This window comes from Amphibalanus amphitrite, unplaced genomic scaffold (assembly GCF_019059575.1).
Source record: "Amphibalanus amphitrite isolate SeventyFive unplaced genomic scaffold, NRLGWU_Aamphi_draft 000705F_arrow, whole genome shotgun sequence".
NCBI lineage: Eukaryota > Metazoa > Arthropoda > Thecostraca > Balanomorpha > Balanidae > Amphibalanus > Amphibalanus amphitrite.
Window position 1 is genome coordinate 277088 of NW_024882199.1, and position 20253 is coordinate 297340.

Sequence of the window (20253 nt, forward strand, 5' to 3'; positions counted from 1 at the left end):
GTAGGCGTCGTGACGGGTATTTGTAGTACGTGTCAACCGCCTCTGACAGCTTCGTAACATGTTACGAAGGCACCAAAACTACTTCGTAAATGTTCAAATGGTTGCTAAATTCGAATTCAGCTCCAAAAACTAGCCTATAAACATGTAAAACTCGAAAAAGTGAACCGAGGTCACCCGAAGTCACCAAAGGTCAATGACCTGACCTGACCTTCAGGTGACCTTGACACCCACCCTAATGCATGGGAGCAACATCACATCACATGTTTGAACGTTTGAAACCACGAAAAGCTTGCAAACGCGCGGCTAATGCGAGCCGACGTACGCCGAATCGCGATTCCGGCCAAACATGGTCTCGGAAAGAGGTCACAGGTCAAAGGTCATTTGGGTCAGGGTCATGAAATTTCCAGGGTAGGTGTAAAATTGATCAATGCGAGGGTACTGAAAGTTTCGTTGCGATCGGCCGCTTTTTACGCGAGTTTTTCGCGAAAAACCATGGGGAGGGGTCCATCCGACCCCCCCCCCCCCTACACATGCGAGGGTTAATTTGCGATTTTCTTAAAACCTCGATTTTTGGCGATTTTTTTAAACATTTACCATTTTTTGACTGAAAATGCCATGTAGTTACATCACTAAAATCGATATATCTAAAAAAATTGAAAATGTTGTCTTGAAAATTGCACAGGGGACGTAAAATTGATGGGGGAGAAGGTATGCCAAGTTTCAAGTAGATAGCGTAAGCGGTTCATGAGATATTCAAGAAAAACAGGGGGGGTCGGATCCGACCCCCCAGGCGGTCGCGGGTTAAACATGCATAAGGGCTACAGTCTGACCGTCGAGGCCCTCGAGGTGGCCTCTGATGGTCCAACGCCAGCCTCTGAGGGCCCAGCGCCAACCTTAGACTTCTGAGGACAGAGGGCCCCACGTTAACCTAAGAGGGCCTACATTGTCCTTAGATAGCCCCAAGCTGGCCTGTTCTCAGTGGGCCCCAATCTGGCCTCAGAAGACCCCACGCCGCTGGTCTTAGAGGAACCCACGCTGCCCTTAAATTGCCCCACGCTGGTCTAAAAGGGCTACGCACTGGCTTCTTTGGGCCCCACGTCAATATTTGGCTATTTAAGGTCCCAAAGCGGACTCTAAATGACCATGCTAGCCTCCGACGGCTCGACTTCGGCTTCTGAGGACCCCGTACGCTGGCCTCGAAACCTTTGGTAGAAGTTAGTGGAGCCTTCGGCTTCTGAGGGCCCTACGCTGGCCTCGAAACCTTTGGTAGAAGTTTGTTTAGACATGTTTACGGATGCTTAACTGATAAGCAGGATTTTGGTATACCTTTACCTACGGTATATGGTATGTATGTTAGGTGTGTGTAAAGGTCCGCTTATACGGTGTATATTAGGTGGTATCTGACATTGTGGAGTCGGGTTTGTCCCCCTTCCCCCAGTCGAAATTCCTTAGCCGAGGTCCTGCTGTGTGACTGTGTCAGTCCTGCTGTTTCACTGTCTGTATCCTATACATCCTATCCATCCTAAACACCCTATACATCTGGTGTTTCTAAGTGCATTAGGAGGTAATCGCCAGAGGTCGTACCAGCCCCTCTACCCTCACCGTCCGCATTATGAAAAAGGCCCGGCCAAGGGTAAACATGCGTAGTAATAACGTTTCTTTATTATCTCTTTTTTTTTTGCGAAAAACTAATAACGATAGAAAGTTTCTATATTGGTTACCTGTTTGCGTGCCTGCCAAGCTTGTTTGTCCGGTATGCAGCAATGCGGGTTACATGACAAAACATGTCGTAATACGTAATGACATGTCGTTTTGTGACGTGATTAGACACGACGCTGCACGACATGTCGTAATGCGTACGACGTAACACTACGTACTATGTCACCTTTGTATGATTAGTAGAAACGTAAAAAAAAAACTGTAATTCTGTGTTCCAGATGGAGATGACAGATTGCGTGAAGACCTGGTCGCCCTTCGCCGGGAGGTGTCCGCCCTTCGTGAAGTGGTGGCTGCCCTTCGTGAAGAGATGTCCGCCCTTCGGGAAGTGGTGGTCCCCCTTCGTGAAAAGGTGACCATTCTGAGTGAGGTAGTGGCGAAGGACAATTCAGATATGAAGAAGCTCAAGGGGGAGAACGCCGCACTTCACGGTGCGATGGTCCGCCTGGAGCAGGCAGTTATCGAGGAGCGGACCACTCGCCAGACCGTGGTGGAGGAGCTGCGGCAGGAGGTCCGCCGGCGAGCGGCGCCATCCGGCCGTCCCCAGGGGTGAGACTGGGAGGCAGCAGGGGTGGCTGCGGGGGCTGAGAGATTTCGGAGAGCTGTCATGGTGAGAAGTAAACTCTCTTTGTAGAAGGTGTAAGAAATAAAACATAACTAGGTCTTTGAAGGTCGAGTAACTTGTAATTGTAATTTCCGCGCAATCAAAGAAACATGTCTTGAATTCGTACTATCTTTTGCAAGTCAGCGGTTTAGTCTCGATCGTATTGTTCCAGTTTTCGACAGACGTCCTGCAATCTGTATACAGTTGGTTAGTTTCGGGCATTATATCCCGCACGTATTTACATGTCTTCATCAGCAATCGTGTCACAAAATCTAATCGGTCGTATCAAATCGTTCAGATTCGTATCAAATCAACTTTGAACGATTTTATGCAACCGAGTAGATTTGACGATACCATGACTGACGACGATGATATGGAAATGTATATCGAAATATCAAATGAGCCGACAATAAATGCGGAATTGTTATGCCTGATCAGTAGATTTATCGACTTCTGTTCTTTTTTTTCAGTAGAGCTAGAAAAATGGCCAATGACGTCATAGTACAGACGGAGCCCCAGTCATCGACAGTCAATGACGTCATAGTACAGACGGAGCCCCAGCCATCGGCACACAGTGACGTCATAGTACAGACGGAGCCCCAGTCATCGGCAGTCAGTGACGTCATAGTACAGACGGAGCCCCAGCCATCGGCAGTCAATGACGTCACAGTACAGACGGAGCCCCAGCCATCGGTCGCCAGTCTATTCAACACGCTTGAGGAGTCGCTCGGCCTTGTAACCATGACGACGTTCGACGCTCCGTCGGCCCTTGGCGAGGATCAGCTGACGGCGCTCCTGCAGAGTCTTCCCCGCTTGGAGGAGCTGACCGTCAGGGTCCCGTCCTTCGGAACGGGGCGGTGGCTGCGGCTGCTGCCGACGTCACTGAGGACGCTATACGTTGCAGGTGAGAAGTAGGTAGTCGAGGAAACGCGTACTATTACTTCTGAATGGTGATTGGTGAATGGTGAAACATAGCACATATCGTATCGGCTTCAATGATAACTATTCAGCCGACATATGTGTGCCATGCTACCTACATGCTACACAAACATTAGTCACTGTACTCGAGGGCAGCGCTTTTCGAGCAGCGCTGCGGCCCGAAGGTTGGGACTTTGAATTGCGAAAAACGCCCGCCCGCCGCAAAACGCCAACACCGCAAAACGTGCAAAACGCAAGCCGGAAACGCCAACGCAAATATCGCAAGAAAAAAAAAACAAATAAATGCCCGCCAGCCGCGAACCGCAAAAAAACGCAAAACCGCCCGCATCGCACGCACGCTAACCGCCAACTGAAAACGCCTATAAAGCGCCCAACCGCCGCCAACCGCCAACAAATTGAACACCGCAAACGACGCAAAAAAAAACGCCCGCATCGCCCGCACGCCCGCCGCCAAACACAAACACTGCAAAAAGCACAAAATGCCCGCCCGCCGCAGAACGCAAACACCGCAAAACGTGCAAAACGCACGCCCGAAACGCCAACGCATACGTCGAAAAAAATCGCCCACGCAAACCGCAAAAAACGCAAAAAAAAAGCCGCAAAAAATAAACCGCCCGCATCGCACGCACGCTAACCACCAACCGAAAACGCCTAAAAATCGCCCGCCAGCCCCCAAACGCAAACACCGCAAAAAAACGCCCGGCCGCCGCAAAAAAGAAAACAAACTTCACATAGAAAAGGACGCAAAAAACGCCCGCATCAACCGCCCGGCCGCCGCTAAGCACAAACACAGCAAAAACGCCCGTCCGCCGCAAAACGCAAACAACGCAAAAAAGCGCAAAACGCACGCCCGAAACGCCAACGCAATTAAGACCAAAGTGACGCGAGGCGTTACATGTATGTATATGCGTACCTGACAGTAATTTATTAATACATGAAACTGATAAAATATTCCTTAATTTTAGCCCATTTAGGCACTTAACCCGCGCACCGACGGGGGTCTGCGCCAAATTCGTACCAACACAGGGGGGGGCGGATGACCGCCCCCCTGAGATCTCGAGAACGAAGCATGATAGCGACAAGCGGTAAACGGCATCAGATACGCACGGACAAGGTCTACAATTTTTACTCAGGTCATTTTCAGGTCAGGTCAAAGATGACGTCACAGGGGTCAAAAAATCAAAATGGCGGCGCTAGATATGAAGAGTTTTTCTCGAATAACTTTCGAACTAGTCAAGATAGGAACAATCGAAGGGCATCATCGTGATCCTCTCGTCAATCCGCATCGAATGATATATATGTTGACCTCGAAAGGTCATGGTCAAAGGTTGACCTCAGGTCACGTGACCTCGAGGTCATCATGTATATCATTTGATGCGTCTTGACCAGCTGAACACAATGAGAACATCTGCGCGGCTGTATCTTGTTCCTGTACGGAGTTATTGGCAAAAAACCTTTGGTGACCTTTGATGACGTCACATGACCTTACAGCTGCCCAACAGCAAAACAGACCTCAAGGTAGTGTCGGTTGATCGTATATGAAGTCATGTATGGTATATGGGGCCATTCCGACCCGTTTTAGTGGTAAAAACAGGGAGTTGATTTTTCTCCCATTGACTTATAATGGGGAGGTCGAGAAATTGACTTGACCTTAGGTCACCGATATCAAAATTCCGAGATAAAAAAATGTAGCTACTAATTACCTAATAACATCCTGCGACCTTCAAAGGCCTCCGACATCTACTGTAGCTCTGGCACGGTGACAAAGTTGCAAAAAAGCGACTTGAGGTTGCGTCATTCAATGTGACCTGGTGACCTGACCTTAACCCGCGCCCCGTTGGGCTCTGCCAAGCCCCGTTGGGGGGGGGGGGCATTTTGGCCCCCCCCCCTAAGATCTCGAGAACCACGCAACCTAGCGACAAACGGCAAACGGTGTTGGATCATCAGGGAACTACCTTGTTATCTGTTATCAGGGAACTACCTTGTGACCCAATTTTATTGACCCAGGTCAAACCGATGACGTCACAGGTCAGGTCAAAGGTCGAATTTTCACCGTTTACAGGCATTTCAAGAAATGCGTTGTAAAATCGAGTAAAATGCATTTTATTGAAAATCATCGATGGGGAAATATTCTTCAAACACATATTTTGCTATTTGAGGTCACTGATACCAGGTCAGGTCACAGAGGTCAGGTCACTGGGGGTTACAATATGAAAGTGTCGTGTCATACATGTTTTATGGCCCATTTTACATGGCAAATGCGATTATGTGGGTCAGGCAGCCTTTGGGGCCAGCTTAGGTCACGTTTTGGTCAAGGTCAGGTCAAGGTCAGGTCAAGGTCAGGTCAAGGTCAGGTCAAGGTCAGGTCAAATTAGGTCAAATTTCAAAGTTAATATTTTTGCATAAAATGGGTATCGAATCGATGCAGCTCGTCACGGGGAGTTCAATGGTAGTCTTTGTTTTGCCGTACGTCGTCTAGAATCGCTAAAAATTGAGTTCGAAAATTTGACGTCATCATTTTTGAACAGTTTTTTCGCTATAACTTGGCCAAAAAACGAGATATCGATCTGAAATTTGATATGTATATAGAAGAGCGCAGGGACTATTACATATTTTCCGTTTGTTTCTAAATTCGGAAAATTTTGGATTTTTTTTAGTTTTTCTAAAAAAATCAATTTTTGAATTTTTTGGGGGTCAAAAACCCAAAATTTTGAAAATCCGAGGTAGGAGTTTTGTAGCGCCGCTTTTTGTGTACTAGACCATATAAAGAACTTTGAAATTGCTTGATAACTGTAGATTTGGTGAGCGTTTCAAGATTGCATGTTTTTTGCTCATTTTTGCTCGAGCATGACCTCAGTTTGACCTCAATAACCCGGCCGGGCCCGGGGGGTAATCCCAACCACCGCAGCCCGGGGGGGGGCGTTTTCGCCCCCCCCTGTCTAACTCCGTAAATAAGGGAGCTACGGAAACAAAAGCGATACCAAACGAAAGGTCCTTACGAGACGATTCTAATGCACCTAAAATTTTTGACCTCAGGTCAATTTTCAAGGTCAGAGGTCAAGGTCAAAGGCCAAAACCGGCACATGTGTAGTGATCTCAATATAAGCCTTCTAGAGGACGGCAGGCTGCATCAAACCGAAAAAATTGGGTGTCAAACGAAAGAAGAGAATCTGAGGATTCTGAAAATGTGCTCTAAATTAAAGGTCAAGGTCAAGGTCACGCTCAAAATTGACCTCAAACTTGGCACTTTTTCGCACATCTTGCGTGCTAAGTTCTAAGATGTTTTGAAATGTTTTGAGGCTTATCAGTTCCCTATTTGTGGTTCATCTTACGATACAAGGCTGCTCAAAGGTCAAGTTCACAGAAGAGTATCCCTGCTAGAGGCTCTTTCACTGATTCAAGTTAGTAATAATAAATAAGACAATTTTGCCATCCGGAAGCTCTAAATGAAGGCTTAGAGGAAAATAGATGCCAGATTCGTGATCAGCGGGTACAAATCCATCATAAACGACCTTTCATGTGTCAAGGTCAACCAGAGGTCATTCGAGGTCACATGAGGTCAACATGAAACTTGACCTTTTCCGAACAAAATATATATCATTCGACGCGGCTTGACAAGGCGAATGCGATGGTACCACTACTGCCGTAGCTCTAGGACCACATTTGTCGAAGTTATTTGCGAAAAACTAAAACCACATTTCGGGGTCGTTGACCTGACCTCTGACCTCAGGTCACCAAAACTATTTTTCTATTTTTTCTAGGTCAAACGCTACACAGCCGTGCTCGTAATTTGTCTTTATCTCTAAAACTCTATTTTTAGCAGCTATTTGAAGTTTGCGTCTGTGACGCCGAAGTTTGCCGTGCAGGGGTCTAGAGAAATGGACGTTGTGACGTCATCAAGGGGGCTAGGTCCAAATTTTTCACTTCAGAAGATGTCAATTGATGGGAGAAAAGGTACTGAAAGTTTCGCCTTCCTATCCCTAAGCGTTCGGGAGTTATCGCAAATATTCGCCAGGGGGGCGAAAAACGCCCCCCGGCCCGCGAGGGATAACTCCTGACCTAAGGTGACCTAAGACTTGAAATTTGGTGTGAAGGTGTCAAATTGATGCCCGGGAAGGTACTGAAAATTTGGCGGCGCTACCACAGGGGGGGGCCAAAATGCCCCCTAGGGTGCGTCAAAAAACAAATTTGTTCGATGGAACTTGAGCATTTTATTTTTCGGGTTACTTTTAGCATGACTATTAACTGTGTGGAGTTTGGTGTTTTTTCTCCTTCATTTACCACTGCCTCAAGACACTCCCGACAGGAGTGCAATTTCCCATTGGCTTGGAGTTCGAAGATTTTCGTGGACTTCTTCAGAACACGATGGCAACATATCAACCAGCAAGACTTCCGGCCTTGCGACAACCCCAAGGAAAAGGTTTGGAAAGCAGGCGCAGTCGTGTTCTGCGTGCGCGCTCTCCAGGCCGGCAAGTTCTTGCCACGGAACGACTACCGAGAATGCCTTCAGCTGTGTTCTCTTCCTCGGCGAATTTCCTCCCGGTGATGTGACGGGGGTCGACCACCACGCTCGTTGGATGTCGAAGGTCATATGCAGTGATACACCCTTAACCCTATTCCTGGCGGGCTCCGCCGGGACAAGAAACTGGCGGGGGGGGCAGATTCGGCCCCCCCCCTGAGATCTCGAGAACGAAGCAAGATAGCGACAAGCGGTAAACGGCATCGGATACGCACGGCCAAGATCTACAATTTTTACTAAGGTCATTTTCAGGTCAGGTCAAAGATGACGTCACAGGGGTCGAAAAAGTCAAAATGGCGGCGCTAGATATGGAGAGAGTTTTTCTCGAATAACTTTCGAATTAGTCAAGATAGGGACAAACTAAGGGCATCATCGTGATCCTCTCGTCAATCCGCATCGAATGATATATATGTTGACCTCGAAAGGTCAAGGTCAAAGGTTGACCTTAGGTCACGTGACCTCGAGGTCATCATGTATATCATTCGATGCGTCTTGACGAGCTGAACACAATGAGACCATCCACGCGTCTGTATCTTGTTCCTGTACGGAGTTATTGGCCAAAAACCTTTGGTGACCTTTGATGACGTCACATGACCTCACAGCTGCCCAACAGCAAAACAGACCTCAAGGTAGTGAAGGTTGATCGTATATAAAGTCATGTATGGTATATAGGGCCATTCCGACCCGTTTTAGTGGTAAAAACAGGGAGTTGATTTTTCCCCCATTGACTTATAATGGGGAGGTCGCGAAATTGACCTGACCTTAGGTCACCGATATCAAAATTCCGAGATATACAAATTGCACATACTGGTACCCTAACTAAACCCTGAAGAGAAGAAATTGATCGGTCAAAAACTCTAGCTCTGGCGTGATTGCAAACTTTTCTGAGGTAGGGTCACCAAACCGCCTCTGGTGACCTGACCTGAGGTCAGATCAACTCAAAATTTTCAGACATGTTGCGTAGAAGCCTTTTAGGAAAAGTCAGAAAATTTGAGCTTCCTAGCTCAACGCGTTTGGGAGAAATAACCAAAAAACCTCAGGGGGGGCTCCTGAGGCCCCCCCCCCCGCCAGGAATAGGGTTAACCCTATTAGTGGCAGGCTCCTGGCTACCCCTATTAGTGGCAGGGGGGGCTGTTTACGACCCCCCCTTGATATCTCGAGATCTAACGGGCCGATTTTCAAAATTCAAACGGCATTCGACTTCGCTCAACGTGATCTACATTTCTAAAAAAAAAAAAATAAGAAAATGTCAAAAGGGGGGTTGAGGGGGGTAAAAACGGGCAAATTGCAGATACATTTTAGACTGCTTATCACGGCCAGGTTTCTGAACCAATCTTAACGCAACTGTTGCCGATCGATAAAGAATGAACCAGGAATTCACATGGATCCTAAAAATATGCATTTTCAAAAATCATAGGCGGATACAGATCATTGAGATTGGGGGTACACAAAAAGTATAGCAAATAAGGTTTTTGTTGGTACTGTTTCTAAAAAGGGTGGTAATGGTCTTGTTATGTTACAATTTTCTTATGAGAGAACGACTACAATTGTATTGGTCATGCATAGGCGGTGTCAGGGCACCTATGTTGGGAGGTAAAACATAACCCCCCTTTTTGGACGCCTGGATCCGCCTATTATAGCAAAAACGTGTCAAAAGAGGATGCACAATAACTTTGTATATGAATCACATGATAAAACTGGTGCATACAGTTATAATACATCAGCATCGTGATCATCGCCCAAATGACTCGCTTCACGAATAGGACCCCCCAATTCCCAGTGCTCTGGAGCCGCCCTTGGTAAAGTTATGAACTTGAAATTTTCAGGGAATGTGCCCAATTTAGTTTTAGGAAAAGTCAGAAAATTTCAGCATCGTAGCTTCAGCGGTTTCGGAGATATTCCCGAAAAACCTGAGGGGTGGATGAAAACAACCCCCCCCTGCCACTAATAGGGTTAAGATCTTCCTTTTCCGCCATTATCTCCAACTGCGTCCAAAAGATCTTAAATCAGTCGAAGAATTTGCCATTTCACTGCGTTTGTGTACACTAAGCCCTGGACGGAGGCCTTTCTGCTGAATGAAGCGCTCACAAACGTTTTTTCTCTCATTAAACGTCCTCAATCCTTCCAAGAAAGTTTTCCCTCGACTGCACAGTGCACAATATGCGCATGCCGCGCTGAAGGCTATCGGTCGCCATCGGTACGCAGCCCCAGGGCTAGCTCCTCTGATCTTGTTCTCTAATCACTCGCCTCAAAGAGACTCATGATCCTCTTCGCCTTCAGGGCGGCATGCGCAGTCGAGGGAATCCTTCGAGGAAGGCTTGAAGACGTTTAATGAGAAGAGGAACGTTTGGGAGCGCTTCATCCAGTAGCGGGGCCAACGACACCGACGCCAGGTTCATTCAGCTTGTCCACCATGCATTGTGGACAAACAATGATCCTGGCGTCGGTGTCGGTGGGCCACCATGCCTCCGGCGATCAAATCCGTCGTTGGATATCGCTAGATGGACTACCATGGATAGGTTCGTCAGTGCGTCTTCGCACTTCTTCGAAATACTCCAATTTCCTTGTCATTTTCTCACGGGACTCCTAGGACGAGACCTTGAGTTCTGGGATTAGGAGTGGACCACGACTACCAGGTGGCACGTGACACTGTCTAGGCCAGGGGCGGGCAAACTTTTGGGAGCGCGGGCCGGGTGTTGCATTTGTGAGCAACTGGGGGGCCTGAGTGCTAAGCTCGCCAGAGCTTCGTTTGTCAATGACTAAAATGGATGCTATGTTGCTATGGCACGACTGACCAACGACGAGCAATGACTGGCTCATGACAGAGAGAAATACCTATAGTTACACTTACAAACGAATGACTTTTGACCCATGACAACCATACTAAAAATCAAGTCTGCTTAGGTAAAATGCACACACACACTAGGAATCATAGGTCTCGCGGGCCGGATTGCAATGCTGGCTGCCTATCCAGGCCACGGGCCGGACGCCGGAGCTTGGCGGGCCGCATCCGGCCCGCGGGCCGGACTTTGCCCACCCCTGGTCTAGGCCCTAAAGATCGTCAATAATACTGCAGAAAGGATACTGGCGCTCGTAATGACCTTCAACCGTAGAATAAGAGGTCAGAGCAGGGAAAACAGAAGCTGCTCCAGACGGTCAAGAAAGACCGGGAAGAGATTACCGTATGCGAAGTAGATGACCGTCTTGAAGAAGTGAAGGCATCGCATGGGTGAACCAAAAACATGTTTCAAGGATTGTCCTCGCTTTCCCAATTGATGTGCGGAGCCTGCTCAAGAATTATAACATTTCAATATTTTCTGTTCAATTCTCAGAGCGCCATAAGTTTTCGATATATCGAGCTTTTGGCCAATAAATGCATTGCCATGAGGCAGCACTTCCACTTGCGCGAGGACTGTTATTTTTTATATGCGGCGTCTACTCAGTAAGTGGAACCGAAAAATGAGCATGCTCAAGATTTATCATCAACTTTTAGTTTCACCATATAATTGGTGACGCACCCTAATGCCCCCCCCCCAACGGGGCGAGGGTTAAAAGTTAGGAGGTTCAAACTTGCACACCATGTGTAAAATTGATGAGAGAATAGCCGTACCAAATTTCGCGGCGCTACGCGCCGCGGTTTTCCCGCTATTCGCGAAAAACCTCAAGGGGGGCCGATATTCGCCTCCCCCCGTCGGTGCGCGTGTTAATGATGCAATAGAGACAATAATGGCGCACAACAGCCTATTTTATGCCTCGATTCATATGTGGCGCAGCCTGGTTTAGTGCACTACTGTTGCAAGTTTCGAAGAAATCGGCCAGTCGAAATATACAGACGTAATATTCCTAAACTTTAGCCACTTTAGCTAAAGTAGCGCACTAGAGACAAAAACGACGCACATTTTGTTGTATTCGTTGCGCCGTATGTGGCGCAGGTCATTTTAATGCATCAATGCAATGTTACAAGTTTCGTCTAAATCGGCCCATAAAAGGCAAAGTTATGGCTAAAACGCCTTACATTGAGAGTGCACGTGGTCACTCGAGGTGGGGTGCCACGTGCCACGTGCCACGTGCGGCTTAGGGACAAATAACGACCACCCTTTTGTACCACATGAAAGAGGTCGTCAGTGCTCATGGGCAAACTTTTGGGTGCGCCATCATTGCATCCCATTGGCCGATCAAACTTGGCCAATTTTTAAAGGTAGTGCCAGCTTTCCTGGACCGTATGGAGTTAATGGCCCAGATAAGGAGAACCGGATTTTTAGAACTTACCCATACCTTCAAAACTCATGGAAACGTCTTAAATTCTTCAAATTTTGAGTACCCCAGTGTGAAATTCGCCCCGACGGGTTGTCGGTCGTACCCCAACCACATTTCACACCACTATGAACAATAAATGCACACACTGAAATCGCTATTACCGATAGGCTCATCCAATCAAGTTTCGATAAACCCGTTCATCATCATCTCCTGCGGTTTCGAACACGCCTGTTAGGTGATGCGGTAGACCGCGCCCAAAGCCAGGGCCCCGGTAACGTGAGGTAGCCGAGTCGGGGCAGCGTGCGCTGACCCAAGCCGGGGCCGCGCGTCCTCCCGGTGTCATGTGATAGCCCGGGGCTGCCCGCGGGGATGCGGTAGACCGCGCCCAAAGCCGCGGCCCCGGCTTGGTTCAGTGCACGCTGCCCCGACTCGGCTACCTCACGTTACCGGGGCCCTGGCTTTGGGCGCGGCTTCTGCTCATACTTTGTGGTGCGGTGGTGGTGCGTCGGGCCGCGCGCTCTGACTTCGGCCAAGAAAAATGCGTCAGCTGATCATTGTCATTTCTGCCACTTTCATGTGGTGAGATGGGGTCATAACTTTAGAGACGGCTGTTTCATATCAATTATTTTACATAAAATAATATTTCAAACCATGAATTAATGTTTGACAGACAGACTAAAGAAACAATACCAATACAGGCTTACAGTTCAAATTCGACATTGTGTTGTCTACGATTAGACAGCTGATAACTCATTCCCGTACGTCGTAACTCTATACTGACCTTTGCTTATTGTCACATGTGTGCCGCATTCATGATTGTTGCCGATGCCTGTTTGCAGGTCAGCCCACTACAGTTGTTATACATATCGAAAAACCGATAAACCTTTAGGCGAAAAAAGCACTATTTTAGGCCCATTTTGGATTTTCTTTGCGATATTAGGTAAAAACAGAAGCTTCTTATCCTAGGAAAAATAAAATGTGAAATCATTCGAAGGTGGCACACTACCTTTAAATTGGGGCTTACCTCACTATCCGTCACAATATCTCCGGAATGAAGAACCCCGGGCGGCCACGTGCTTGACATGTAGTAGACCCAACACCATTGGTCATTGTCGCAACCGACTTGGAACTCTGGCTCAAACCCATGCAGTGAGGTTATCATCTGAGCATAATTATGCACCAATTGCTCCCTACCCCAAAGTGCTACACCCACGTGGCGCACGTGCGAAAACACGCGCACCACGTGATGAGGTGTACAACTACCCTAAAGCATCCCCTTGACGACTGACCTCGATTGGTTTCGCTGGCACGCATTGTTTTCGCGGCACAGGCTATCATACCAGCAGTGGTCAAATTTTCACGGAGGTGGTCCCCTTAACCCGCGCCCTGCTGGGGGGGGGGGTGTTTGAACACCCCCCCTTGTGGTTTTTCGCGAATATCTCAAAAACGGCGGCGCGGAGCGCCGCCGTTTTTGGTACACCTTATCATACATCAATTCTACACATATTGTGAAAATTTCAGACCAAGGTCATTCAAGGTCAGGTCACCAGGTCACTTGAAGTGACCTCACCTCATAAAAACTTTCAATGTCTGTCATAGCTACACCGAGTGACCGATCGCTTTGAAACTTTCAGCGATTGCTAAGAGCAATAGCATGTACAAAATGTATATCTCAGAATTTTGATATCGATGACCTAAGGTCAGGTCAATTTTGCGACCTCCCCATTATAAGTCAATGGGAGAAAATTGAAATGCGCCTCTTTTGGATGAAAGACATTATAAACACTCCCAAACACCGAATTACAAGTGTTTTAGACACACTGAACTTAAAAATGGTGTCCGTGACCCTTGTTTATGCCCTGAGGTCATCTTAGGTCACGAATGGTATCTAACAGTTTTTGGCAAATAACTTTTGATAGAGGCATGCTAGAGCGATGAAAACGCCTTAGATGTGTTCAGCTCGACGATACGGATCGACTGATATGCAACATGACCCTTTCCGGTCAGGTCATGACCTTGACCTGAGGTCAAATTTTCAAGTTGACCTTTCAAGGTCAAGTTATAGTTCATTCGATGCGTCTTGACGAGAGGAACACGATGCCGGTAAAAGTAAGCTCGTACGAGGCCTGGGTCAAAAGTTATTGCAGAAAAACTGTTTTCAAAAAAATCGGCTATTTTTGCAGTTTTTGCCCCCTGTAGGCAAAACCGTTGACGTTAGGTCAAATCTGAGAGATTACTCAGAAAGGGCGTTAATAGGGCTATCGAATGCGCTTTTCCGCGGCGCTGTAGTTCTATTGGTTCCCGAGTTATGCGTTGGCTTCTTGGAAATTTTCGACATTCGACCTGGAAATCGGCGAAATTTTGCCTTCAATGACCTCTGGTGACCTGACCTTTGACCTGACCAAAAAATTGACTGAAGTGATTTCGTCATTATTTTTTACGCTCTTTCGAACGCCGCCTTCCGCGTATCGCTACGTGGCCCAGGAGCCGAGTTACAAGGGGGGGTGTTCAAACACCCCCCCCCCAGCAGGGCGTGGAAATCCAGGACCCCCAGCAGGGCGCGGGTTAAACAAGACCGGAGCGTGCACGTGCATTTCAATCGCCCCATATATGGCCTATGCCACGTGCAGTAGGCGACATGTGGGTGCATATCATACTGAAACATTTTCAAAATCTAGCGTGGGAATTTTGAGCAAAATTGATTTTGGGTATTTTTTTGTATTTTAATGAAGTATTTTTTCTTCAAGAAATCCCATTGACTTAAAGCCTATTTCTTGTGTTATCTTCAACCAGCTCGGACTCGGAGTGTAATCGCCACGCCGATTGTGGATTGCTCTTGATCGTCAATACATACATACATACATACATACATAAAGGGACTATCCCACCTTTAACATGGGGTTTGAGTTGAGATAGCCAAGTTTGCGGCGAGGTTCAGAAACCACTATCTATCTAGGTTGCAACCCCCGCGGCCTCTTGGTGTTGAAGAAATTCGTTCCCTTCATTTGAAAATGGGCCTTGTACAAGGCCTTATCTTCAACATGGAGCGACCGTTAGTGTGACGTCACCTCGTTTAGTCATTCTGATTTAAATGGGTTTGTTCGTTGAAAAATCGCTTAAAAATTGGTCTGAAGTTTGTTGTGGCGCCTACAGAGTAAAAAGAATCAGCTTTATGACAGTAATGTGGCCTGGGGAAGGAGGTAATTTTGGGCTGTGACGTCACATATTTGAAAGTTTGTGTTTGGAATATGGGAAGCCTAAGATGTTTAACCCGCGCACCGACGGGGGGGGGCGGATATCCGCCCCCCCCTGAGGTTTTTCGCAAATAGCGGGAAAACCGCGGCGCGTAGCGCCGCGAAATTTGGTATGACTATTCCCTTATCAATTTTACACATGGTGTGCAAGTTTGAACCTCCTACCTTTCAAGGTCAGGTCACCAGGTCACTTTGAATGACCCAACCTCAAGTCACTTTTTTGCAACTTTGTCACCGTGCCAGAGCTACAGTAGATGTCGGAGGCCTTTGAAAGTCGCAGGATGTTATTAGGTCATTAGTAGCTACAATTTGTATATCTCGGAATTTTGATATCGGTGACCTAAGGTCAGGTCAATTTCGCGACCTCCCCATTATAAGTCAATGGGGGAAAAATCAACTCCCTGTTTTTACCACTAAAACGGGTCGGAATGGCCCCATATACCATACATGACTTCATATACGATCAACCTTCACTACCTTGAGGTCTGTTTTGCTGTTGGGCAGCTGTGAGGTCATGTGACGTCATCAAAGGTCACCAAAGGTTTTTGGCCAATAACTCCGTACAGGAACAAGATACAGACGCGTGGATGGTCTCATTGTGTTCAGCTCGTCAAGACGCATCGAATGATATACATGATGACCTCGAGGTCACGTGACCTGAGGTCAACCTTTGACCTTGACCTTTCGAGGTCAACATATATATCATTCGATGCGGATTGACGAGAGGATCACGATGATGCCCTTAGTTTGTTCCTATCTTGACTAATTCGAAAGTTATTCGAGAAAAACTCTCTCCATATTTAGCGCCGCCATTTTGACTTTTTCGACCCCTGTGACGTCATCTTTGACCTGACCTGAAAATGACCTTAGTAAAAATTGTAGATCTTGACCGTGCGTATCCGATGCCGTTTACCGCTTGTCGCTATCTTGCTTCGTTCTCGAGATCTCAGGGGGGGGCGGTCATCCGCCCCCCCCCCGTCGGTACTAAGTTGGCGCAGACCCCCGTCGGTGCGCGGGTTAATGAAAAATAAATGCCAGAACCGTGTTCCTGGTCATCCAATCTATAAAGTCGGGCACAATTTAACTGGTTTTAACAACATTTTAGAAGGTGGGATAGTCCCTTTAAACCAATGACGGCTGCATGTGCAATTTGCACCCCCTTACCGAGGCTGCCCGAAACGGCGCCGCCGGCTAATGGCAGATGCCGGGGCGGCCACCCAGCACATAGAAGACCATCGCATTACAAGCACCCGTCTGCGAGAAATGCGATGCCGAAAATACACCTAATGTTGAAGCCTATGGGCCCAAAACATGTGCACGTGCCACGTGCAAGAAAAATAATTATATTCTTAGCTGAGGGTGTTTCGTGGTAGATAATCTACGGGGGCAGCTGCCCTGAAAATTTCATCAAAATCTATACTCATACTCATACTCATACTCATATATTTCGGTTACATCCAAGAAATTGGGTTTTCAGTAAACCACGTCATACATTCAGTAGTTCAAAACTCATACCTATACATACAGGACATATTCTATAGAGGTTAAAACACACCACACATGATAAACTGACCACATTGACCAGCCGGATTAAACATGCCGTTTCTTAACCTTTTTACGGAACGCCGCCAGACCGGTGCAGTTTCGAACAGGCGCAGGCAACTCATTCCATGAACGAGTTGCGCGACAGATGAATGAGCGCCGGGCAAGCTCAGTTCGCACTAATGGTGTCAATAACGGAAAATCGGAATACCGATACCAAACCAAATACCAACCAAAACCGTGGGGAAATACCGAAACCAAACCAACTTGGGAAAATGAGAGAAATACCAACTTTTTACCGATTTCTTAGCCTCTTATACATTAGTGAGGGTTCACGATACCAACAAAATGCCAAACACATTACGATTGAAATGCCAAATACCAAGTTGGTTTCGGTTTGGTATCGGTATACCAAAAAGTTGGTATCCGATTGACATCTCTAGTTCGCACGCGCGGGACATGAAGCTGACCGTCACTGGTTGCCCTAGTGCTGCGGCTCGACACCGCAGTACGGTGGACGATGCGGCTGCGGATCGAATCAGGGGCATGCGAGTCATGCATCAGTTTAAATATAACATGCAGATCATGCTCACGCAGTAGCTCCTGTACAGCAGGCCATCCCAGTTCCTTGCGGGACGCTGTCACACGGTCGCAACGCCTGAGGTTCGTTACGATTCTGACACAGAAGTTTATGCATTTCTGCAGTCTCCTCAGCTGTGTGACTGTGCAACCGCCCCATACAGACATGCAGTACGTTATTAGCGGGAAGACTAGCGCTTCAATCATAGCGCTTCAAGCTTACGGGTCTCGCGCGGCACGCGGTGTCGAATCCTTGACAGACCGATCAGTACACTATAGCACCGGCGCAAAATGTATGATATGTGTTTGTCCCATGTCATGGCGTCGTCCACGGCCAAGGCCGTATAAGAGGTCCACGGCGACGCCCAGCACCCTCACCGACTGTACCGGGAAAATTTGAGTTTCCAAAATGGATATGGAAGCCAGTTTCGGTTTTCAATGTTGCGATTTTACCATGATCATCTCAGTTTTAGAGGGGTTGATTTTTAATCTGTTCTGGGTAAACCATTTTAGAGCAGCAGACATGCTGGTTTCCAAACGTATTTTCATGTCAGAGAGGTTGTTCGGTAAGTCAGAGTGGAGGAACTGGGCGTCGTCCGCATACATAACGATTTTCTCAGCAGGTACATGTTGTGGCAAGTCGTTGGTAAATACCAAAAGTAGGACCGGGCCCAGGATCGAACCCTGGACCACTCCGTGTGACACGCTCAACCTATCGGTTCGTTTGGAAGCCTATCAAGGTGCCCGGATCTCCCACACCAAACACGAATCCTTTCCCGAAAAGGAACCACCCTCAGTTTGTTTTTCAATAGAAAAACACCATTCAAAAGAATAGTGTTTGTCTAATGAAGAAACAACCTTCGGGTATGTACTGAGACTGTATGACCTGTATGTAGGTACTGAACTGTATTAACTGACTCATGTATAAGCGCAGTGCATGCATTGTGCACAATGTTCAATTACTGTCCAACAGTGCCGATCGACCCTGGCTTTGTCAGTGTCGTCTGTGTCAGGGTTTGACACCACAGTGTGAGCCGCCTCCCGACCGGCAGCAGCTCTGTCCGACTGCAGTCAGCTGACACAGCTCTGTCCGACAGGGCCGGAGGTGACGAAGCCGAGGTGGCCGGGACGGCACGGGAGTGGTCTGTCGGTGTCTCTCCAAGGGGTGACTGCCGACACCATCAGCCACCTGGCCACGGAGCTGGGGTCACGGATTACCCTACTAGTCACGGATGGTGAGCAGCGGTTGAAGTTACTCATATATGAATGGCTAGGAAGGGATAAACCAACAGTGGGTGTTCCGGCGCTCGGCGCTCGCTGGCTGTGACGTCACGGCCACCCCGGCGTTCCGCGGCCCGGCTGACCTCAAGTGACCTTGAGACGCGCTGCCGGCCGCGTCAGCTGATTGTCGGCGGTGCGGGGCGACCCCAAACGCTGCCGGACTGGTCAGGTGCAGGTGGCGCTGCCGGGCGCTCCTGAACGGGGCAGGGGCCAGGGGCGACACAGGGACACGAAGAACGGAGAAACAGGCCGGCGTCAACGCTCCTTGCTTGTTATTTTTGCTCTAAGGAACTGCTTTTTTTCTAGCAAATGTTCATAAATAACATGGAGAACCAGTTTATCCCCGACAATCTGAAGCCTAAATCAAACCAGGCATAACTGGATACAACACATATTACATGTATTGCAGGTAATGCTGCCTCATCCTAAGGTAAGACGGAAGCCATAAGCCATGGCAAGCTGTAGGATGACAAGTCGTGTGCCGTGTGGTGAATGGTGATGGTCAATGATTTGGCCCTCTATTGGACGTAATATTTACGCTACAAATTTTATAACGATACAAAATTGTTATTATTAGCTACACATAAGTGCTGAACAAAATACTTACGTGAAAAGGTTTCAAAAACTGTCATATTGATCAATTGACATCATGAGAATATGCCTAGTTGGGAATATAATGCACTAATTAATGGTGATTTTTGTTTTATATGTGAAAGACCCATTATCATTTTATTTGTTGAATATTCTGTTACGGAAATTCGCCGTAACTTATGAAATTCACATCGTTTTGATAAAGTACATATTTACTCAGACACGGAATTATCACAGCATTGTAGCCACAAACAATTTTCACTCTGTGTTGTCTACACCTGTAGGTAAGTGTACAATGTTTGACCTAGACAAATGCCTGACATTGGTTCAATCACCTTTCCAGCACAAATAACTACTATTCCAAGTCAACTTCGTGGTGCCATCATCAGGGTGGACCCAAACACTGTCATCCTTCCGGCCGGAGTCGGTGACAGCGAGCTGACGGAGCTGCGGAGCTCACGGGAGACTGTGGAGCGGCTGTCAGTCTCCGCCGCCGACCTCCCGCTACTGAGGGAGCAGCTGCCGGAGGGCCTCGAGTGCCTCAATGTCAGAGGTGAGATGCCACGGAACATGCATGTAATGCCGGTATAATGGACAATGCATATCGATAAACAAATGGACAGGGAGACGGCAAATGGACGAACCGATCGAATTCAGCCAACATCTTACAGCCTTGTTTGTGTTATATGGTATTGTTAGAGTGATGCAATGCATGCATTTGCATATAGTGTGAGCATCAAGTGCATGCATGAAATATTATTGTAGCAATTATTGTAATTTTAAATGGTTTCATTGCAACCACTGCGAACCATATATTTATGTAGGCTACCAACCTGATCCGTTACTATACCATGACTGGCTGCCCACTGCCCAGTGCCTAAGCCAATGTGCCTTGCAAAAATCGTAATACTTATGTTGCTCATATTTGAATATTTATGTATGTATGCTGTTGGTAAAAATATCGTTGTGCA

At 47.5% G+C, this 20253-nt stretch overlaps 1 protein-coding gene across 1 annotated transcript in view; it reads left to right on the forward strand.

Annotated features, from left to right (window-relative positions):
- Nucleotides 1-20253, forward strand: part of LOC122364889 — a 40830-nt gene that overhangs the window by 16860 nt on the left and 3717 nt on the right. The window contains exons 3-6 of the mRNA XM_043335692.1: nucleotides 1938-2265; nucleotides 2794-3224; nucleotides 18508-18645; nucleotides 19626-19835. Coding sequence (XP_043191627.1) covers nucleotides 1938-2265; nucleotides 2794-3224; nucleotides 18508-18645; nucleotides 19626-19835 — 1107 coding nt within the window. The remainder of the gene's footprint in view (nucleotides 1-1937; nucleotides 2266-2793; nucleotides 3225-18507; nucleotides 18646-19625; nucleotides 19836-20253) is intronic.